The sequence below is a fragment of the Penicillium verrucosum genome, assembly GCF_028828655.1.
Source record: "Penicillium verrucosum strain IBT 35672 chromosome Unknown utg000002l_segment0_segment0, whole genome shotgun sequence".
Classification (NCBI taxonomy): domain Eukaryota; kingdom Fungi; phylum Ascomycota; class Eurotiomycetes; order Eurotiales; family Aspergillaceae; genus Penicillium; species Penicillium verrucosum.
The window spans coordinates 543,375-565,368 of record NW_026643211.1 but is presented as its reverse complement, the minus strand read 5'-3'; the positions used below and the strand labels follow the sequence as shown (position 1 = coordinate 565,368).

General features: G+C 49.2%; 11 protein-coding genes across 11 annotated transcripts; 4 read left to right on the top strand and 7 right to left on the bottom strand.

Annotated features, from left to right (window-relative positions):
* Positions 1-74: 74 nt before the first annotated feature.
* On the bottom strand, positions 75-395 carry N7516_005870 (4F5 domain protein; the record flags this gene model as incomplete). Its single annotated transcript, XM_057218590.1, has 3 exons — positions 75-124; positions 194-278; positions 333-395. 3 exons carry the CDS (start codon positions 393-395, stop codon positions 75-77), a joined length of 198 nt encoding a protein of 65 aa, XP_057072681.1.
* A 1,129-nt stretch (positions 396-1,524) lies between these two features.
* N7516_005869 (uncharacterized protein) lies at positions 1,525-2,433 on the top strand (the record flags this gene model as incomplete). The annotated part of the gene is made up of 3 exons (XM_057218589.1): positions 1,525-1,714; positions 1,768-2,009; positions 2,089-2,433. 3 exons carry the CDS (start codon positions 1,525-1,527, stop codon positions 2,431-2,433), a joined length of 777 nt encoding a protein of 258 aa, XP_057072680.1.
* Positions 2,434-2,814: 381 nt separating this feature from the next.
* On the top strand, positions 2,815-4,002 carry N7516_005868 (uncharacterized protein; the record flags this gene model as incomplete). Its single annotated transcript, XM_057218588.1, has 2 exons — positions 2,815-2,843; positions 2,898-4,002. The coding sequence occupies 2 exons, from the start codon at positions 2,815-2,817 to the stop codon at positions 4,000-4,002; spliced, it is 1,134 nt and encodes a 377-aa protein (XP_057072679.1).
* A 579-nt stretch (positions 4,003-4,581) lies between these two features.
* N7516_005867 (uncharacterized protein) lies at positions 4,582-6,218 on the top strand (the record flags this gene model as incomplete). The annotated part of the gene is made up of 4 exons (XM_057218587.1): positions 4,582-4,714; positions 4,870-5,180; positions 5,245-5,532; positions 5,589-6,218. 4 exons carry the CDS (start codon positions 4,582-4,584, stop codon positions 6,216-6,218), a joined length of 1,362 nt encoding a protein of 453 aa, XP_057072678.1.
* Positions 6,219-6,742: 524 nt separating this feature from the next.
* On the bottom strand, positions 6,743-8,134 carry N7516_005866 (putative lipase; the record flags this gene model as incomplete). The annotated part of the gene is made up of 1 exon (XM_057218586.1): positions 6,743-8,134. The coding sequence occupies one exon, from the start codon at positions 8,132-8,134 to the stop codon at positions 6,743-6,745; it is 1,392 nt and encodes a 463-aa protein (XP_057072677.1).
* Positions 8,135-9,505: 1,371 nt separating this feature from the next.
* On the bottom strand, positions 9,506-11,017 carry N7516_005865 (Ras-GEF domain-containing protein; the record flags this gene model as incomplete). Its single annotated transcript, XM_057218585.1, has 3 exons — positions 9,506-9,843; positions 9,896-9,976; positions 10,180-11,017. 3 exons carry the CDS (start codon positions 11,015-11,017, stop codon positions 9,506-9,508), a joined length of 1,257 nt encoding a protein of 418 aa, XP_057072676.1.
* Positions 11,018-11,610: 593 nt separating this feature from the next.
* On the bottom strand, positions 11,611-13,597 carry N7516_005864 (uncharacterized protein; the record flags this gene model as incomplete). The annotated part of the gene is made up of 4 exons (XM_057218584.1): positions 11,611-12,542; positions 12,609-12,951; positions 13,006-13,276; positions 13,353-13,597. 4 exons carry the CDS (start codon positions 13,595-13,597, stop codon positions 11,611-11,613), a joined length of 1,791 nt encoding a protein of 596 aa, XP_057072675.1.
* A 1,466-nt stretch (positions 13,598-15,063) lies between these two features.
* Positions 15,064-16,822, bottom strand: N7516_005863 (uncharacterized protein; the record flags this gene model as incomplete). The annotated part of the gene is made up of 2 exons (XM_057218583.1): positions 15,064-16,693; positions 16,749-16,822. The coding sequence occupies 2 exons, from the start codon at positions 16,820-16,822 to the stop codon at positions 15,064-15,066; spliced, it is 1,704 nt and encodes a 567-aa protein (XP_057072674.1).
* Positions 16,823-17,642: 820 nt separating this feature from the next.
* Positions 17,643-18,593, bottom strand: N7516_005862 (DNA repair protein RAD10; the record flags this gene model as incomplete). Its single annotated transcript, XM_057218582.1, has 1 exon — positions 17,643-18,593. One exon carries the CDS (start codon positions 18,591-18,593, stop codon positions 17,643-17,645), a length of 951 nt encoding a protein of 316 aa, XP_057072673.1.
* A 194-nt stretch (positions 18,594-18,787) lies between these two features.
* On the top strand, positions 18,788-21,013 carry N7516_005861 (mRNA-binding ribosome biosynthesis protein NOP4; the record flags this gene model as incomplete). Its single annotated transcript, XM_057218581.1, has 1 exon — positions 18,788-21,013. One exon carries the CDS (start codon positions 18,788-18,790, stop codon positions 21,011-21,013), a length of 2,226 nt encoding a protein of 741 aa, XP_057072672.1.
* A 225-nt stretch (positions 21,014-21,238) lies between these two features.
* N7516_005860 (putative progesterone binding protein) lies at positions 21,239-21,779 on the bottom strand (the record flags this gene model as incomplete). Its single annotated transcript, XM_057218580.1, has 3 exons — positions 21,239-21,417; positions 21,476-21,571; positions 21,674-21,779. The coding sequence occupies 3 exons, from the start codon at positions 21,777-21,779 to the stop codon at positions 21,239-21,241; spliced, it is 381 nt and encodes a 126-aa protein (XP_057072671.1).
* Between the last annotated feature and the right edge of the window lie 215 nt (positions 21,780-21,994).

Sequence of the window (21,994 nt, the reverse complement as noted above, 5' to 3'; positions counted from 1 at the left end):
TTCGGGCGGTCGCGAGGAAGGTGGAGGGAGATAAGACTGACTACTGACGGGTTGGGTCGAAGGATTGAAGCATATTATTTTTTCTTGCCTCCTGCCGCAGCCTCGGCGGCTTTCTTTTCGTCCGCTGTAGAAGAGAATCGATCAGTACACTAGTCTCAGAGCGTGGATTGGACGTCAAGCGCAGGATACATACCCTTCCTCTGCTTCTCACGCATGATGGCAGCGGCATCATCCTTGCTCCTGGCGAATTCAGTACCGGTCTGGGTGTTTTTGTTCTTCTGTAGAAACGGTCAGTATGAACGCAAAGGAGGGGAGAGGGGGATACGACGAACCGAGTTGCCCGCCTTCTTCAAGGCCTTGGCCCGATCGTTATCACGTTGGTTACCCCGTGTCATGTTGTTTATAGTATTATCGCCAGAGTATCAAAAAACGGTTTGGGGGCGCGAGATGTTCAGAGAGAGAAAAAGTTTGGAGGGGTCGGCGTTCCGGCGAATCACAGGGGGTCCACCCATCTACGGAGTACTTCACTATAAACATCCTCTTGACATTCTTGATTCTTTGATTGAAGTATTGGAGTATCAGGATATTTCTTTGTTTTTTATCCTGACTCATTTGATTGGCGACTATGTGCTGGCGGTGATTGGGCCATATTCTTACCTTGTTTCAACTCTGGCTTTCTACTTCACCCTGGCGCTTCGCCTCAAAGCCCACCACCTACAATGTATTGTGCCCTTCAAACATCTTACCAGATTTACCTTGATACACATATGATCTAGAATCCTTTGAAGTATATTCATCAGGCAGTAAGGCAAGTTTGAAGTAAGAAGAAACGAAACATGGGGAACACGAGGGAAACAAGGGCGACTTGTAGCCGCCCACTAGTTTCAGCATGGCCGAGTATCCTCTACTGATGACCAGTCATTTGATTACATCGGGCTCTAGTTGAGATCCCAATGCCAGAAGAGTAGGTAATTAGGCTTGTTCCGGTTACAACCCCGATCTCTGCGCTTAAAGGTCTCTAGTTATTGCCTAAATCGCTACATTGAAACACCTCCTGCAGTGTTGCAGTATATCTCTCCCTCTGCAGAGATGGGGTGAAGAACCCTGCCGATTTCTTAACCTAGGACTCAAATTAGATACATACCATTTGTGTGATTCATCCATACGTTTCAAGTCTATTCATAGTCGAAAAGTACTGTCGCCTTTGTCGGGAGGATACATTTAGGCTGCGGCATCTCAATGACCATTCTTCCATAGATGCCTTTCTTCATTGTCGTCCCATTCACCCTTTTCCTTTTGTCTTCGTGTTTCTTTATTCTTTTCTTGTCCTCGAGTTGATCTCATTCTATCGCATTGTTCTATTCTTTCTTTGAATATCAAGCTTTCTGCTGGACAGTCGCTTTCTTCCCTCTTTTAATCCCAACCTTCCCCACCCAAGTCTGCTAACAGACAATCTTCTATACACACTCGACAACGAGTATCTACCATTCTTGACAAGTGCAAAAATAGTCCCGTGCCTCAATCATGATGACTCGCTTGCGTGAATCCCTGGCCGGTCCAGGGTACGTGATCTTGAACGTTATTCGCGTTCTCAACATTATCACTTTTATGGACCTTATAGCTGCTTGTGGAGTTTTGCTGGCCAAAATCGACATGCTCAACAGCTTCTTTTTCTTCGAGGCGGTAACCCATGCCGTGGTGGCTCTAGTTAGCCGTAAGTATAACCTTCCCTTCCATGTTTGTGATATAAATTGCTAACGTTGGCAGTCTTTATGATCATCTCGGAGCTCCCCATTCTCCAAGGTTATTTCGATAACCACTGGCCGATGTTCGGACAAGAATCTAGCTTCTACTCTCTCGGTGGAATCATGATGATCCTGGGTGTAGCGACACTGGGCAACCTGAACACCAAGGCCATGACTCAGGAAGCCATTGGAATGAATTTCTGGCAAATTATCATCTCCGCCGGCGTGCTGGCAATGATAATCAGTGTGGTGAACGTCCTGGCAGTAAGTACCGATATCAAAATCCCCCAATCCGCCCAATGTATTTCCTTGGCCCAATACTAACCCGTTCTTCTCCCGACAGAGCTACATCTTTAGCGACCCTGAAACCGGCGTCAGTGCCCGCCAGGTGCGGGTAGATGGCGCTGTCGCACCACAAAAGGCAATGAGTCGGTCCAGCAGTCATCGCACCCTCCATTTGAGCGTGAAGCGCGAGGAATCCCTGCCCACCTACACTCGCCAGAACCCCGTCAAGCGTGCAACGAAGCGTCTCACCGGTCGGTTCCCACTCAAGATCTCCAAGCCCATGAACCCGACCCTCGTTCAAGAGAACGACGCCGCTTCCTCCAAGTACTCTCGTGACTCTGCGGAGATTCGTCCTCCCGACCTCGCACACCACCCTGCTATGTACTCGGGTCACATGGTTTGAGCTGGTTGACTGGTCGACTATTGAAGGAAAGAAAGAACTTGCGTTGGTTGAATAAGAAATCTTGCGTTATGGCGATGGGCGCACTCGGCGCTGTTTTATTCCCCTCTTTTGCATTTGATTATTAGTGTTTAACAGATTTAATTAAGACATATCGTTTTCATGGTGACCATTCGTAGTGTTGTGTTATTAATAGTGGAAGGGGAAATAGTAGTTAAACTAAGTGGCTGAAGGGCATTTCCAAAAAGGACGGGGACCCACGTTTGGCCCCGACTTCAATGAAGCGACATATGACATTCGAACACTCTTACACCTTTCTTTCGTCGAAACTCGATTCAAATCTATTCGACATTCCGATGAAGTGAGGTCCATATTTTAGCAAATATGGCTACCATTGCAATCTCCTGGGGAACGTAAGTCTTGGAAGCTCTCTCTCTACATCCGCAATCTATCCTGACCGTGAATAGCGTCAAATCACTCCTCATATTTTTCGGCCCAGTCATAGTCCCACGCCTCATTACCGCCTATCGAAGTCTCCGTGTATCCATCGCGAGTCGGCCACCACCGCGTCCTCTCCCTGCCGCGCCCGGTCGCGCGCTGAACATCTTATTCGGTGGCATTGTCTTCTTTCTACTTCTAAGCCTACCTTTCAACCCCCACGCGCCCGAACCCAACATCTTCTCCCAGACTCGCTCTCGTCTAAACACCCCTACCGATGTCATCTTCAACCGTCTCGCCCGACTTCGGCCAGATAACTTCCTCACCGAAGCCGACAACCTTCTCCAGTCCAAGTTTACCTCTCTCGGTGCCCGCAAGGTGTACCTGACCTATGGCCCTGATGCCCTAGTCTCGTGCCAATACTGCTCTTTCGACAATCTCTACACATACCTCATGTACTACCTCCCATTTCACGTGTTGCTACCACACCTCGGACACCTGCTGCTCCTAGGCGTGGCCACATCTGCGCCCATCGCAGGACGCGAGGCCTCTCGCTGGCGCATAAAGTTCACCCTAGCTGGACTTGTTCTCGCAGCCATCGACATCTACATAATGGCCACTTACGACGCGATCCAGGGTGCGCCACGTTCTGTGCGCGCGGGCCAGACACCGCCCTCCGGCATCTACCACCACATCACGCTCCTGCGACCGCTGGCGTTCGTAATCTGCGATGTGATCTGCTCGGTTGTGCTCTGGCTCTCCGCGACTAACCGGTTCTTTTTCAAACCACCCTCCACGGTTGAGCAGGTTGATGAGGCGGTGTCGATGGCCGTGAAGACGCTTATGGGCACAAACACGAAACTCCATGCTGCGAGCGTTACCCGCAATGCGGTGGTTCGAGATTCGACTTTGAAGAATCGAGATGATTTGTACTGGCGGACTATGGTTAATGCCGAGAACCCCACTCAGGGTCCCGGAGAAGGTGGGGAGCAGATCCTCAACAATATTTGGGAGGAGGAAGAAGTTGCTAGAGCTATGTCACGAGTAATGGCTGGACAGGGTGGAATTGATTTGGCTCAATTGGGGGTCAGTGCTAATGATTTTGTGCGAAATGTTACGGAGGGTTTAGAGTGACATACGTATCATCTTAATATACATCGTACATATTCTATTATTATCCCATTAATATCCCAATTTTTTCAAAGTGCCAAGACTATGAACTGGTTAAAAGAAGTGTAAATAGACCGGAAATGGTAGACTGTTGACATCAAATATCTACAATATATGTTGTATACAGAATTCAACCAAATATATCCATCAAGCCATGATAGATCTTGATTTACTGCATGCACCTCATATACACCCAATCATCCATCAATCTTGACATTCAACATTTAACGAGGCGGTGAGTGGAGCGATGATCGTCGTGAAGAGATGAAACGAAAGTTGAACCATGTTCCCCCTCTATTCCCTCCTTTTCTCCTTCAAATTATTCTCTTGCACTTTGACACTGTTGCTTTTCACGTTCCTGGTTGAACGAGTCAAGTTTAGAAAGTAAATAAGGCTCAGATGAGGCAGGTCCCACATCCATCTCGGCATTGATTATTTTGGCTCGATTCCCGGTTCTCGACTCTACTCTCGGCCCTCGCTCCTCCTCCCACGGCCCCCCGTGGAATTTCGAATCTCCTCCACACTATTGGTGCTTTCTCCACCATGGCAGACACAGTTGTGCCTTCGCAACCTTTACCAGAGCTGAAAGCGCGCAATGCCTACGTTTCCTCTCCGAGTGGATTGCGCCCAGCCAAGGAGACCACGTTCCGTGAATGGGTGGTTGCCAACCAGATCGGTATGAAGAAACACCCCAATCCTTGGATTAATATGGAGATACAGGCACGACCCATACCTGACAGAGTCGCTGCGCTCATCCAATCCCCGGGATTTGCGAAATCCCCCACATCCTGATAATACTAGTAACGCTAACACCAATCTGCTTCTCTATAGGAATCTCCTTGACCACCCTGGCTATGTTGCTGGCTCTTCATAACCTCTACCCCTCCCTCCGCCCATATACCCAGCCATTCTTCCAATTGTCCTATTATAACGAATCGTCGAACTCATACGTGCAGGGCTGGGACGATGTCTACTTCGTCATCAGTGCTGCTGTCGCACTCACCGGTATCCGTGCTATCGCCATTGAATGGCTCATGCAGCCACTGGCGCGCGCTTGCGGTTTAAAGCGCAAGCAGTCGATTCGCATCGCTGAGCAGGGTTGGCAAGCTATGTACTATTCGTTCATCTGGGGAGTCGGATTGGTGTGTTTTTGCCCACAAATATTTACCTGGGAATATATAACTAACCGTTGATTCTACATTGCAGTACCTGTGGAAGACGTCATACTATTGGGGCGATTTCGCCGCTATGTGGTCGCAGTGGCCCGCCCGTCCTTTGTCTGGGTTGATGAAGTGGTATCTTCTCGTTGAGCTGGCATTCCTCGTGCAGCAGATCTTCGTGATCCACGTGGAAGAGAGACGGAAGGACCATGTCCAGATGCTTTCCCACCACATTATCACCAGTGCTCTCTTAAGCTCTGCTTACATCTACGCCATGTACAATGTATCCAATGTAGTACTGTGTCTCATGGACATTGTGGACTTCTTGTTACCGGTTCGTCAATCATTCTTCTTCCAAGTGCTCCTAAACAGCCACTAATACCTCCACAGTCTGCGAAGATTCTCAAGTACTCCAAGTTCGAAACAGCCTGCAATGTTGGCTTTGGCCTCTTCATGGGTACATGGTTCATTACCCGACACATCTTCTACCCCATGGTGTGCTGGTCCGTTTATTATGATCTCCCCCACGAACTCACCTATGGCTGTTACACCGGTTCAACAAGCGAGTTCATCTCAGCGGAGGCCCCAAATGCCTTCGCATACATGCTTGGACCATACTTCAGTTTGGACAATCCCATCTGCTTCAACCCTACTCTCAAATGGATATTCTTATCCGTCCTGTTGGTCCTCGAGGGACTGTCCATTGTGTGGTTCAGCATGATTGTCCGTGTTGCCTATGGTGTGATTTGTGGCGGTAACGCCGAAGATACCCGCAGTGACGAGGAAGACGAATACGAAGTGGAAGTGGGAAACCAGACCGCATCCCACGTTCCAGCACATCTGGCTGCTAAGGACGGTGCCCCTACCGACGCACTCGAAACCGGAAACGCTCCTGGCTTGGCTCGTCGGCGGTCCAACGGCACTGCATCAGTGCGCGCGCGGGGTCGTGGTCGTGTTCCTTTCGACCCGAGTGATCGGAAAGCTCTCTTGGGCCGCATTGGATGTGAAAAGCCTACGTAAATTCACGCTTTCCATTTAACATTTTCTTTTGACCAAATTTGATGACTCCCATTTCGAGTTACTCCCTTGCATGCCATGCCTCTGTCCACATACTGTACCATGAACCCCATTTTCTGGGTGACAGTGTCGTATAGCCCACTGGCCGTGCAATAGAGTGCCCGAATTACGATGAACTGCTATTTCCAAGGTTGTTTGCGACACATCGTTTTTCAGTCTGCTTGCCGGGTGTTATATCCACTTTATTTTTTTGTTTTGTTTTCTTCATATTCGTACTCAATGTTGTGTCACGACTTGCCGACTGGCGTCGGGGAGGTTTCCTGATATGATATGCTTTTTGTTGCCGTGGATGATCTCTACGGACTCGCAGTTTCGGTCTAGAGGTCCACCCAATAATACCCAATGAAAGCATTTGGCCTTTTACATGTATCATAGAGCCCTGTCCGATATGGACTTATAGATTTCCCTTGGGGGTGAATACGGAATATAGCGTTGCATAGCCCATCACCTTCCTACCCCAACACCCATTACAGCCCAACTTCGTGGTGATGGACATAGCCCCTCAGCGGCGGATCCTCACTCTCATGATTATATCCATACCACAACACATCAAGCACCCCAACCACATTCGACACAGCCTCCATCCCTAAAAAATCATTCACATCTAAACCAGGTGCAATCGACTCCCCACAAACAGCATCAAGATCAATCCTCTCCAATCGCCCAGGCCCTTCATGAACCAAAGCATCAACAAACAAAGCATACGCCAACGGATGAACCAACATAGCCGAATGCGAATAAGACCCCCCGGCAGCACGCCCCGCACAAGCAACCTGCACCTGCACATTCGACACCCCAACCCCACGCACATCTCCCAACGCCGCAGAAGCCCATTCTCCACTCTGCGGCTGAACAATAACATCATTCCCAGAGTACACGCTGGTCGTCGGCACGAACGCCGAATCCCCATCTTCACCACGCAGAGCCCGAATGAACCTCGTATCATACCCCTGCTGCAGCACAGCGGGCGGACAAACCGATTTAGCAAGCGCACACAGCGTGGCAACAAGCGTCCCATGGAAATCACCACTAACAGCCATGAAATCGCTTACCGCGGCTCGTGTCGACGGCCAGTATTTCAGCGCCCATTGCACGTCCAAGCTACCTTGCGACCAGCTTAGCACTCCGATGGGACGCCGCGAGAGTCCTGATATGTAGTTTATTGCGTATGCGACGTATTCTGCGTTGCTTTGGATGTCGTCTAGTGAATTGCCTGGGATGTTAACCCATACTGGGTCTGTGTGTGGGTTTGCTGTGAACAGCTTCGCGTAGTTGAAGTAGTAGGTGCTTCCGGCTGGGTGGGCGGTTCCTGGGACTAGGAGGACGGGGATTTTGTTGTTTTGGCCGTAAGTGAAGGTTGAAGGGATGTGGATTGCGCTGCGGAGGGTTTCTTCGGGGATGCTGTAAGGTGCATCTCCGAAGGACCTTGTTGGATGGATTGGTGGACTTGGGTCTTTTGTGTTGTTGTTGGCTATGGAGTTTATTTCGTGGTTTGTTATGCCGTTGAGGATGTCGATGATGTTTGTTGGGACTAGACCTAGGGATACTATGTCGATCGCGTGTTCGAGCATTGTTCGGCTGTTGCTGATGTGTGGAAGTGAGGCAAGGACTGAAAGGCCTTCTTCAATTGTTGACACTGGATTGATTTTGCCTGTAGCGATGTCTGTTATCTTGGATTCGAGCTGATATAGCCCTTGATATATGTCCCCGCTGAAGGGAGTGTGACTTATGGATGTATTGAATAACCTGTTAAGGATGACTGGGATATCCTGAGCGTCTTTCGATGTATACGAAGGCACTGGATTGCTGAGTGATGCTGATACAAAGAAAATAAACGAAAACACTTGGTGGAAGCGCATTGTGATGCTTGGCTCCTTTCTAAGGCCGAGTATCTTGTTAGAGTTGGAGCAGTATGTAGTTGTGCACTAGAAATCTCTGAGATGCGCAATGAGAGGAAGAGAACTATCTAAGAACTATATAACTACAACTGCTAAGGCTAATGGTTCTATGAGTGTGGTCCCGAACAGAGTCTAGGGCCTGGTATAAACACCGCTGCAGTGACAATCGGAGTTTTCGATTGTCCCTATGATCTTTTGGTCGAGTGGTTAAATGCTGTTATGGAATCACATAGGCGCAGCGGCTTGAGTCCATCGATGGATTCCCGTTTGGATTACAATGAGAAAGTAATGCCAAGACCGACAATCACTACCTACTTAGGGAATACAATTACCTAGATGGGTTTAGCGTATTCCCCGTGGGACATGTGTATGCATATCGCATTTCACTCCTCATATTTAAGAACATGCAAAAGTAGCCATAATATTATGAATTCTTGATAGATAATGCACGGTGCGCTCTAAAGTGTCGGTGCCATCCCATGCTTCTCATGCTCGGTCGTCCCAATAAGGTCCGAGCACCGGAGTTTCTTATGTCTGCGTACCCCGAGATGAATATAAATCAGCTCGGGGAGGGTTTGTTGTAACCTAATTCTGGAGGATAGGATAGACAGCTAGCACATTCCACACATCCACTGCCCGAGCCACGACCTAAGATGGAAGAAATTACCACCGAAAGAAGCTCATATTCACCGCAAGTGCACCCTACAGCGGAACTCGTTTATGATCTATCAAATTGATTCCATGATGGCCTGGCTGCAACCTTCGATCCCCCGTATCATCGCACCGCATGGCTTGTTGATGTTTCTGGCAGGTCAGAAAACCTAGTGGTACATCAGATTGGAGGCGATTAGCATGAGAGGGTAAACATATTTCTTGAGCTCCGTTGTCTGTCCAGTCGAACAGTACCTTCGTAGATTAGCTGTAACACGCGCGGTTCCGAGTATGTAGGTTAGTTAAAGGCGGGTGTTCAAATGTTGGATACTATTATCGTTTATCATACCGACGACTTTCTTGAGCTGTTCGCAAGTCCTTTGTTGAATGTTGACTTTCTCTTGCCGCTGGGAGAGACTGCCTTCGATTAGAAATCTTAAGTTGAATATTCATTTCCCCAAGGTTACCCCCGAAATATCCTCATACCTCCGACAGTAACGAAGGGTAGGAGTTGTTGTCTGGACTTTTAATGTCGTCTAGACTAGAAAAGATCATAGGACATGTTATCAATTTTGTGGTTTTAGCTTTTCTCAATTTTCTCGTGGCGAATGTGAGCCCACTTGGTTTGTTTATGCAGTTCAACTCAATAAAACAATATATTATATTTTTGAAATTGACTCATCAATCATCCAGGACCATGCAGGCGACTACCATAGACGCGAACATGCCTCCTGTGGGGGTATATAAATCCCGGGGTCTATTTCCAAGATCCCGGCCTCGAGGTTCCAGCTCACAACTTTTATCCCACATGTCTTGTAAATCGACAGCCGATTGCAACTGAGTCGCAAGATATTCCTGCAACTCGGGCACCGGTCGTAAAGCGTAAGGGGCTTCTTTTAAACGCTGAATCTCATGGATGGTTGATGCCAGCATGGTATATTTGTGGAAATTGATGAGCCCTTCTGGTGTCGTAGCTGGGTTCCCATCTTCAATGAATGTCAAATCTTTCAAAAACAAACCTGTTGAATGGTTAATCATCGGCAATTTCAAATGGTGAATGATAGAACTGACCAAGAAATGGAACGCATGGTGCCATTGCAACCCGCAAGGTGTCACGGTAGGCCTGGTAATTGTGTGCACTGGATATCATGGCTTGTAAGGGCCTTAGTGTGTTGCAACTACGTTCGGTAACCATTGCCCAAGTGCGAGCAAGCCGGTAGACGGGTGCGCTTTCCAAGCCTGCCAGGATAGAGACTACCGCGGAGTAATTTTGGAGTTGATGACATGTCTGTAAAAGGTGAAAATTAGCATACAGGAAGACTTACAAGGGTGAAGCTATAGATATTACAACGTACGTTCGCCACATTGACCAAATGCCCTACCACCTGAGTCCTTTTTTTTCAAATCCGATTCTGCGAGTATTAGGGTGCCAACCCAATTAGAGAGCTGATTGGAATACCGAATCGAGGCCCTGATGTTTGGAGCTAGCTCAAGTGCACTGGAGCCCTCTTTCTTTTGCCAGTTTTTGTTTAACAATTCGTCTCGTTGTACTTTGCCAAACATATGTGCCTCCATGATAGTCAGCTGCCGGGCGATCTCCGTGGCATCGATTTTGAGAAACTGGAGTTTGTCTAATTTCCGTGGTAGAATTGGCTTTGGCGGGGTTGAGATGGACGACAGTGATCTTCTCTTGCAATCGAAACCGGCGAGTCGGCGCTGAATGACCGTGAGCAGTTGTTGTGTCGCGCCTGTCTCAGTGGCATCCGTGGCGCGCTTTGCAAATGATTGTAGTATTCGCAAATTCCGATCTGTATCAACTCCGTTTGGCTCAGACCAGAAATGTTCGAGCCACTGCTTCAGAACATTTATCACGCGTAATCGAATGAGTGGCTTTATCCGGGTCGACCATTCTATAGCCTGGGTGGCATTTGATATGGGAGGCGAGCAGTCAAATCGATCGATGAGGAGTTCAAGGAGCTCTGCTCCAGAGGTAAAATGCTTATAAGTGGTGAGGAATATTCGGTTGAAGGAACCGTCGAGCTTGTCGTGGCGCGTCAAATTTTCCACCAGTGCGGCGAGAGTTCCGGCCCTAACAATCTCCACGCTTCCGTTGTACTGACGGACGAGTTTCTCCGGAGGTGTGACGTCGTGGGATCCAGAGTCCCTCCGCTCTTTCTTGTCTGCCTGATCCATCGCGGCGACAAAGCCATGGAAGAGTTAAATCAGCTGTCATTCGAATCACACATCTGCTTGGATTGCTGTGGTCACATGGCATTATGCCTGAACTGCGGTCAAGGGCAAGGCCAAGAGATTGATAGAGTCATTTGAGTATTGGGGTATTCCACTGGACCAGTGTGACATCGAGGCACCCCACTTATAGTAGCTCAGGTTGATTTCTTGTCGTAGGAAAAAACCCCGACCCGTCGTCCGACCTCGGATTGAGTTCGTACAATGAGCAACCGACCATCGGCATTTTGCTTAGCCGCTCCTACCACGGACCACGGACCCACCCTTAACCGCTTTTGGCTATGATCGGAGAGTTTTGAGTTATCTGATTATCTGATCCGAAATCTTACTGGGACCTTGGGAAACTACAAGTTTATTGGCAGAAGAGGACCCCACCGCGTCGTTTATTTCCGTCTGAGCCACGCGGTCAGATCCCACATTTAGAAATCTCAAGGCTGAAGCGATTTAATTGTTGATGGCCACAGGTAACTGTAGTAAAGGTTAAAGAATCCCATTCCGAGGCGCGTGAAATTTTATATTATCTTATACTGGTTGTCTTCCTAAAAGACTGTGCCCCTGACCTGCGGCTTCCTCTTCAAATTGATATCCTTCATCAAAATTGTCCATGGAATTGCCAGAACTATAATACCACACCCGACAGAAAGTAGATGAAGTTCGGAGTAGGCGTAGGCCTTCTGGATAGCTAGCCTGGTGGGGTTTCCGATAGGATAACTCAGTTGCGTGGCGAGATCCTCGTAGATGTTGTTTAGATTCGGCAAAGCCGAGTCCGGGAGGTATCGGAGAAGAGCTTTCAAGTATGTGTTTTGCCAGATGACGGTACTGATGGTAAGACCCGCACTATCGCCAATAGTGCCAACCACATTTAACACGGCCAACGCTGTGGCGACGTGTTGGTGGTCGACAGCCGCTAGGATAGCAAGCTGCTCCACAAGAATGAAGGTTGCACCACCAATAGCGAGGAAGATTTGACACATAACTTGGTAGCCAACATGCATGTTTGGCTGGCGGAAGTAGATCATCAAGCCCTGTGCGAGGATATAGAGCGGAATGGCAATATATAGAGTCCACTTGTAACGACCAACTCTCCGGATTAGCCAACCTGTGGCCAGCAACAATACACCAGAGACCATATCGAAGATATTGACGATATAGTTGGAAGTGGTAATGGATAGGTCGTTGTTAACCTGCAGCCAGGATGTGAAGTAGTAACTCCAGCAATAGTTTGAGAGCTGGTAGGTTGCATCCAAGAGAACTGCACCAACAATAGTGCGGTCCGTAAGAAGTCGCCACTCGAACAGAGGCACTGGAGCCAGCCACCTTTCCCAAATCGCGAACAAGAAAAGAATACAAAATCCGACGACAAGCATGGAAATAATATAGCCAGAAGCCCAATTATCGGGGGCGTAATGGGCGAGGTCGAAGGGAAGCTCAAACAACACAAGACCAACAGTGAACAGGAAGACACCGAAGACTGGTATTTTAGATTAGATCTCGCCTTCTCTCATTGAGGATAGAAATCAAAAAGCAGAGTACTTACCATCAAACTCAATAGTCCAGTGACGGATGCTTTCGATCACTGTGCGACCACTCGGCCTCTTGATCCGATAGCCTTCTTTCTCCGCCTTATACAGGTTGTACTTCAGCATAACGTATAGCGGGGCGGCCATTATAGGAACGACGATTGCCCAGCAGCCAAAGCCCCATTTCCAGGACACTTGCTGGTAGAATTCGTTCGCAACCTTTGGTCCCGCAAATGCCGTGATAATGTATGGGGATGATGTAAAGGCATAGGCGAAAGCACGGTTTCTCAGGGTTGAAACGTCGGCTGTCATAACATCGACTGCGTATTCCATACCGTAGAAACCGGTATAATAAAAGACCTTACATGTCAGTTAGCACCGCACACTTAACATCATGCCATTTTTAGAACTCACGTTGGCAGCACAGTAGATCTCAAAGCTATTACAGGTCGCCATGAGAACCAAGCCGATGGTTAAACATATGACCATCAAGAGAAACCCTTCTGCACGACCCCATACATCCATCATTTTTGCGACAGGTAGATAGGTGGCAGCTGCAAAGACATCACCCAGAGCTGTGGGAACCGCCGACAACGAGTGTGCTTTGAATGAACTTGTCACATAGGGGTTTAGAGTAACGATAACCGTAGATTGAAACGCATTCGCAAAATAAAGGAACCAAATGCTATTGGAGTTATGATATTAGCGTCTGTCGGGACATTGATCATGGCATTGAATGCGCGACACAATTGAGAACCTACTTGATGAAGACTGCGATCAGCGTACCCCTCGTCCACGTCATCGTCACGGCCTCGACATCCTGAACACCATGCTGGGCACTCCCATCAGGTATCTCCTCAAGCACCACGGAGCTGGTTGGACTCCGAGCGCCACCCTTCCCAGCATCATGGCCTGTGTTCTGTGCGAGGAGGTCATTGTCATTGCCTTCAGTGGACATGCGGCGGAACACAATTCGCGCTCTTCGGATCAAAGGGCGAACACCCATGATGGTTGACAGTAGAAGGCAGAATTTGTCCAGAGTTCGTGCTAAATCAGGTTGGACCACATGTGGACACACAGGGAATTATTGCCTTTATAGTAAACAAGCACCGAAGTCGGATTTCGTATTTTCCTAGTGACTAACTGAAAACTAACTAGTCACATACTGCAGGGGCAGTTCATGGCCATGTGGAGATTTGATCCCTAGTGCCCTCACTACTGGCGGTTAACAGGAAAAAAAAAGATAAGATCCTATGTGCTCGTGCGTTCGTGGGCCGGCCCACGCCACTTTTCCTTGTCGATCGGAAATTGCTCATTATCCACGCAGAATCCACTGCTAAATGATTCCAATCCTATCAGAGAAAGCTGCATGATTAATTGAAATGGTTGGATAACCTAAATTGGAGAGAATTGGAGAGAATTTTACGTTTCAGCTAGGGTTTCACCCACAACCGCAATATATACCTTGGCTTCGCTTGCCCGAAAGTTGACCAGGCGTACATAGATGAAGTGAAATAAGACCTGTTTATGAAGGGATTTACTGAATAGTGTGTAATCGAGGGTGGGACGGTATATTTCTTTTTCTTTTTGCTCGCTCATGTGCCGATCCTTTTGTGATTTCTTCTGCGAGTTTCAGCCAACTCATTGGCCAGAGTATCGACTATGGTGACGGTGTTGTTCCCAAAGTACGGAGTACAGTTTTCAATATGTCCAAACACGAAGATGAATTAGGATCATCGCCAAAGCTAGTCAGTATAGTTTGGACTTGTTTATCTATATGTGACGATGTTCAGCTCTGCGCCTGATTCCCCGAGTCCACAGCTCTTCCCCCACAGCTTTCCTTTGTTCAAAAATTCCGCATCTAAATTATATCCTTCCGCGAGTATCGCCTAAGCCGGAGTATTTTCGTAGATAGCGTGTGTGGCTATCTTGTGGGCCTTTAGGGCGGCTCATCGTCATGCCTCGAGGCAGGCGCATCAGATTCCTCAAAGGATCGACACGGAAGTGGGTGCTCGCTCGCCTGAACAAGGGTAGAGTCAGCCTTTCCCAGAGGCATAAATTCAACAAAGTGTTGAGTCAGTTCATTCTTAATAAAAATGAGAGCGACGGAAAAAGGTAAATAATTATGGCCTTGTGTTAGTCGGGAAAAAGGAGAGCGGATTATAGAAAGAACAAACACTCCTAAAGGCGAGGGATCTGATATGTTCTAAATTCCCGAGGAATTGGGCTTCAACGTATTCCACATAGGGCCGAATGTATCCTTGCCGATCAGCATCCCGCGGCTGTGAACCAACATATACCCCTCCAATATCAAGCCCCACCCAGTCTCCAGCACACACGCAAAATGGGAGTAGTCGAAAGGAAAGGCAAAAAAATAGAATCTTAAAGCACAGTTGCCCTACATGTACGGACTCTCTGGGTCAAATCGATCAATAATACACCCAGTGCACATCGAACGAATTGGTACTATGATCAGAAATCAAGTGGAATATATTTGTACACCATCCGACTAGGATTGCCAGTTAAACTGCGCTCAATCTGGGAAAATCGCAGAAAGACCTGATCAGGGCCCCGGTTCCACTCCACGATATCTGCCTCTGTGGTTCCAGGGGGGAAACCATCCATTGACCGAAAAGCAGCAATGGGTCCAATGCGCGCCTCCTCTGGGATAAGCAATGCTGGTGGTATTTTCGGTCTCATGTTCGCATGAGCAGAATATGAACTTACGGCAATTTCGGGGCTGGAAATTAGTCCGTTTGTTGAATTCAATGCACCGAAATTGGGCGTAGGATGGGCTGCATTCATTGCCATTGCGTGTGATTCTTCTAACTCCATGATTATTTGGCCCACGCCTGCCCACATGGAGCACTGGTAAAACCCTTGTACCGAGGGTGCTTGACGAAGTAGAGCCAGTGCCGCACGTCGGGTATGCGGTTCGCGGCACCGAAGACTGGTGAACCAGAGCGGAAGACCAATATTGAGGTCAAATGTAAATGGTGGTTGGGTGCCATCTAATCGCACCGAGGCTTTAGGTGCAATGGCAGATTGTTCAACGATATTTTGGAAGTTCGGTAGATAAGCGTCGAACTGCATAAATGATAATGATGTGCAGGTCTCAAGCATGACATACAACATTTCATGATAACTCAACAGAAGAGCACCGGTACCAATCTGTTGCGGCGATAAGACGTCTTTAGCGCGAAGAACTGTCATCAACATATTAAAGGCAGTACGCCAGTTCCTCAGCCTGGCCGCTAGAATGAATAGTCTAGTATTGAATTCCTCGGGCACATGCGAGCCATCTGCCTGGAGTAGATGCTTGGAGAAAGTGCGTTCAAAGGATGGGATATCTATTGCTAGGAGCACGATCGCCTCTCGAGCAGACTTGAGTGAGTCAAACTGTTCCCTCAAGGCATCTCCAGTGTCTGGTAGTAAAGCGGTCACGGGAACCCCACCGGAGGCAAGAGCGAATGCTCCCAAGCGAATGAAGATCGGGATAATAACACCGTCCAGTAATGGAGCTCTATTCGTAGCCGCAGGTGCTACTTGGGAACGCAAAGCGGCAATCAGCTGGAAACCTTGATGATAAAGCTGCATTGCCCCGTCTGCATTTCCCTGGATGGCCTCAATGCAGATGAAAAGCACGCAACTAATCAGTCCGACAAAGGCGTCTACGCTACCTTGCTCGATGCGCTGGCGAACAGTAGATACCGAGCGCGAGTACCAACCCAAGACATCTCGATGGTTTCTAGTGAAGAAAACGGAATCCGGGGATTGTTGGGGACGCTCAAATAGCGCACTAATGGTGATGATGGCATCCCACACAGCAGGTTCATAGCGGCAAACCTGTGGAACAACAGTGCGCCAGAAATCAACATCCAATCCACCACCAATGGAGAAGGCAGCACATTCGAAATAGTAAGCAAATGCACGACGCTCTCGCCACACCGTGTTGGTGTTTGGTGATAAGGATAAGGGGTTGGTGATGACCGAGATTGGGGAAGAGAAAGAGGACTGTGTGTCTGCAAAGTCACACTTGCGACCTGTACTGGTGCATCGAACACAGCTAGGCTTTTCTTCTCCGCACTTGACTCGTCGAATTCTACGACACGCTCAATATCAAACCCTGTCTATGGAAAAAGGAAGCTAGCACCTACTTGCAAGTTCTGCATCCTAACTTTGACCTCAGGAGGACCCTTGAGCGACTTTTTGAATAGTCCGGCTGAACCATGTTGATAGCATTCTAGGTTTGGCTTGCGCCCAGATACCTCTCAGCGGGGAGAACGAATAATCATCGTGTGATGAAGCGCAGGACTCCACCGATATCGTCGACCGGGGCCGCCATGTCTGATGAGTAAGCATCCGGTTAGTCAGCTTTCGTATACGAACGTAACCAAACCCTCGAGAAAGAGAGGGCAAAAAAAAATTTATAACGGAGGGAAATATGGCGTATGAAGGAGGGTGTTTCGAATGTCGCCGTAGACAGATGGATTTGAATCCAAATTAGGATAATAATGAACGGAAAACACAATGGAACAGAAAGAAACTCTAGTCTAAGACAGGTAGCCAGTTCCCGCCAGCGAAGACAGCGAGGCCACAAACAATAAGAAACCCGATGAGCAATATCTTAGGTTGGCCCAAAAGAAAGGATGTTCATGATACCCGGATATGCCAGAGTATATGTTGTACATTACAGACGGGGCAAAAATGGTGAGCTCTTGGGAATTGAAGAGGATTATGTCCAGCGACACCAGAAGCATTGGTTCCCAGAAGCTTACTGGAAACGTAACATATACACCTAGCTGTGGATATGAGTAGGAGCGGGTGGCTCCCATGAACTGGATCTAGGTCCCGGACATAGGCAAATTATCATCACCATGAGATCGCGCAGCTCGTTCAAGCCATGACCGCTATGCGCAGGAATGCCATTGCGTTCTTGCGTCCCCACGGCCCTGGAATGAGGGCATTTGCAAAAAGATCCCGTAGTCAGCAGTCAAGGTGAGGATGAGGCCAATCTCTAGAAGTTGGAAGGCAAAACTGGATGTCGTTTCTCAACCAGCATTGTCTCTGAGCCTGGCAAGTGCCGCTGCGACACCTTCACTCATCTCTTCAGTTGGTTGACCTCCAGCCTGAGGCTCAGTAGGCCGTACGGTTTGCTCAGCTGCCGTTTTCCTGCTTTCCGCTAGGACTTCACGAAGAATCGCCTCTTCTTCATCCTCTTCATCCATATTCTGATCAGGTCTGTCATGCACATTCACGGTTGGCAGTTGAGCCTGGCGTTGTGTCGCAGAAGCCCTCTTCGTGCTCTCGACTCTGAAATCTTCTCGGACTGCATGGCACCATTGCTGGACCTTTTTCTCTCCCCAACCCGGCACAGCGCTGATCTGCTCTGGCTGTGCATTGATGGTATTTTGCAAGCTGCCGAAGGTGGAGATCAAACTTGCGGCATCAGACTTGTTGATACTTCTGGGAACCGTGACAAACTCTACCAGCGACTCTTTATAGGATTGGGCCTGTTGGGCTCGAATGGCAGTGGGCTGTGCGTTCTCCGAGGACTTGAAGAGCTCGAGATAATGCGCAGCCTCTGGTGCAGACCAACATAATATCAAGGTTAAATTGTTAATGATCGATGTTTTGGACAGTTCCCTGAGACTGTCTTCGTGGTTCTGTATGTCGACCATCACTAGTACGAGGCGGAGGTTGTATTTGCCCGCTAGTTGTTTCACTCGGGAGTAGATGTATTCGGGGTGTAGGCGATGGTATTTCAAGGAGAGGAACATTGCGCACGTGGTGGTGCCAACCACATAGTCCGCGGGGATGTCGGCATACTCCCAGGGTATGAGCTTTATGTGGGTTAGGATTGGGTTTCCCTTTTGTCGCGTGGACACTAGAATCGCGGAAGGACCAGGGCGGTTGGCAAGGGCTTGGGGTTTCGGTTGTTGGACTTTCGGTCTTGAAGATGCACCTGCAGCTGGGGTATCTGAAGGGCGTGGGGAATCCATCTCGGCCCCCAATATGTTGTTCCCAGGTTGTTAATAGCAGAGCGATTAATGGAGAGTTGATAAGTCGATAAAGCTATGGCTTATCTGGATGGGACCCACACCGCCTGGGTCAATCTGCCTCAATTTTCTGCCGCTAATTTTTTTGTTCTTCCTCGACCGCAGAAAAAAAAGACCGCTGTCGCAACAAAGCAATCATGGTTGAATTACACAAGAAACGACGTCTCTCGGACGCCGAGAGCCCCGAAATCAAAGTCGAGGCCACTACACCCGCCGCCGAGGCCTCGACCGCACAGAACAAGAGAACTCTTTTCGTCCGCTCACTACCCACCTCAGCCACGACAGAGAGCCTGGCAGAACATTTCTCGCAATCCTACATTATCAAACACGCTGTTGTTGTCTGTGACAAAGAGACAAAGGTGTCCAAGGGATTCGGTTTTGTTACATTCGCCGATGTCGAGGATGCGGAGAGCGCTCTGAAGGAACTCAACGGGTCCAAGTTTGACGGGAAAATCATTCGCGTCGACTATGCCGAGTCTCGTAAGCGTGAGATCGATGAGAAAATTGGACGCAGTGTCCCCACTGCCGCATCCCGCGAGACCAAGAAGCAGAAGGAAGAGGAGAGAGGGCAGGGCCTGCCGCCCAAGCTGATTGTTCGCAATCTGCCGTGGAGTATCAAGGAGCCCGAGGATCTGAATGTCCTGTTCCGCAGCTTTGGAAAAGTCAAGTTTGTTACCCTCCCCAAGAGGAATGGCAAACTTTCTGGTTTCGGTTTCATTACCATGCGTGGCAGGAAGAACGCCGAGAAGGCAATGCAGATGATCAACGGAAAGGAGATCGATGGACGTCAACTCGCTGTCGATTGGGCTGTTGAGAAGGAAGTTTGGGAAACTACCAAGAAGGAAGACGTCGACGAGGAGGAGGAGCAGAAAGAGGAGAAGGAGTCTGATGATGTTGAGACGGAAGATGCCGAGGGTGTTCTGGAGGAGCCCTCAGACGACGAAACCTCTTCCGACGAAGACGACGATGAGGACGACGATCTCGATGAACTAGACGACTTGGACGATGATGAGGCAGAGGAGGAGGATGACCGAAATGCCACCACAATCTTCATTCGCAACCTCCCCTTTACCGCCACAGACCAGGCCCTCTACGACCACTTCAAAACTCACTTTGGACCGCTACGGTACGCACGTGTGGTCCTTGACTACGAGACCGAACGCCCTCGAGGCACAGGATTCGCCTGCTTCTGGAAGCCCGAAGACGCCAACACATGCATTCGTGAAGCCCCCCGAGGAGCCGAAGCCATGGCCCCTAACAAGGACAAGCCTAAGTCAAACACCGCTATGAAGCACTCCGTCCTTCAAGATGACAACTCCGACCCCAGTGGTCGCTACACCTTGGAAGGCCGCGTCCTACAAGTCGCACGGGCCGTTAGCAAGGGCCAAGCCGCCAAGCTGGAAGAGGAGGGAGTATCACGCCGTATGGTCCGCGACACAGACAAGCGCCGCCTGTACCTCCTCAACGAGGGTACGATCCCCTCCAACTCCCCACTTTACAAGAAGCTCTCTCCCTCCGAAGTCAAGATGCGCGAGGACAGCTACAAGCAGCGTGAGACCTTCATCAAGAAGAACCCAGCTCTCCACCTCAGTCTCACCCGTCTCGCCATCCGTAACCTCCCCCGCCAGATCGACTCCAAGGAATTGAAGCAGCTTGCTCGAGAGTCCGTCGTCAACTTCGCCAAGGATGTCAAGGCGGGCGCACGCCACCCGCTCTCAAAAGAGGAGCAGCAGCGATCCCGTGATACCATGAAGGAGCTGGAGCAGCTGCGCAAGCAGAAGAAGATGGGTATTGTGCGCCAGGCCAAGGTCGTCTTCGAGACTCGCGAGGGTACCAAGGTCTCCGAGAAGACTGGAGGTGGTCGCAGTCGTGGATACGGATTCATCGAGTTCTTCACTCACCGTCACGCACTGATGAGTTTGCGCTGGCTGAACTGCCACTCCATGGCAGTTCCTCCTTCTGCTCAGGATCCCGAAGACCGGGATAAGAAGAAGAGCCTCGTTGTTGAGTTTGCCATTGAGAACGCCCAGGTCGTTAAGCGCCGTAATGAGCTGCAGGCTAAATCCCGCGAGCCCAGGCCCAAGCGCTCAGATGATGCCGAGGGTGACGGAGAGAGGGGTCAAAAGAGGAAGCGCTCTGATACTCGTGGTGGTAAAGGAAAGGATGGAAGAGACGCACGAGGTGGACGAGATGGCCGGGATGGCCGGGATGGCCGGGATGGACGGGACGCGAAGCGTGGCAAGACTGGAAATGGAAAGAGCCCCAAAGATGAGAAGGTGAATGAAGACGAGGACAAGGCCGCTAAGCGCAACCGCATTATCGGACAGAAGCGCATGAAGCGGAAGTCCCGTAAGGGGAATTAAAGGCGTGAATGTTACATGTTACTTTGTTTAATGTATAGGCATTATTTATCCCAGCAGTCAGAGGGAAGAACTGTTCTTTGTACCTACGCGATACCACCCTTTCGAAAATGAAAAGCATGGATTTGAGATTTTGATACTAGATTGTTGATCCATTTCTCATACCGGGTATTATAATATCGCACATTCGATCCATGTGAAGGCTGCTTCTCTATGAAGATGTAGCCATTAGGTGTTCTTGGCGCCTTCGACCTTGCCGACAATGTTATACCGCTTGCTGAAGAAAGTATACCACTCGTCCAAAACAGTCTTTTCCTTGTCCGGGAGGTCATACCAGTCAGGTACACAGTCTTCGGGCTTTAGAGAGGATGAGGCAAGTGCACGGGAGGCATCCTTGCCAGCGAAGACTAGGGGAAAAGAAACAGTCAGTGTGATTGTTCAATTTTGATACAGTGCTGTACTCACCCCGATATGAACCCGAGGCACCATAAGCCGAATTCCGGCTCACATCAAAGACGACACCCTTGATGGCGACCAGAGTCGGGCGGTTAGGGTCAGTACCTGTTGTGTAGTAAACATTAGCAATGATCTTTGAGCTGGGCGTATTGGAAATGGGGAATTGGGGAAGGAACTGGTGAGGGGTGAACGGGTAAACTCTCATACCGTCGCATTTGGCCAATTCCTCGACGGAAATGGGGTCGTCCTTGGGCGGGTCTAGCTCGACTGGCACCTTGGGTGTGAAACGCTTGGACTCATCTTGTTCGACCATTGTGATTGTTGGAGGTGAAGTTGAGGGGGAAAAACCATCTTGGGGTTTGGCGGGGTTTCCCGAGGTAGCCGCTTCAAGGCTGCTTACTGTCGGCTAGCTGATTGATCGCTCGACTTGAGCTTATTACGGGCGACTAAGCCTCTCATTGGATACAACCTGATCGCCGCCTTCGGCCTTTATTCGAGTGCTTTAGGCATCAAGTACCTAGGTAGTTA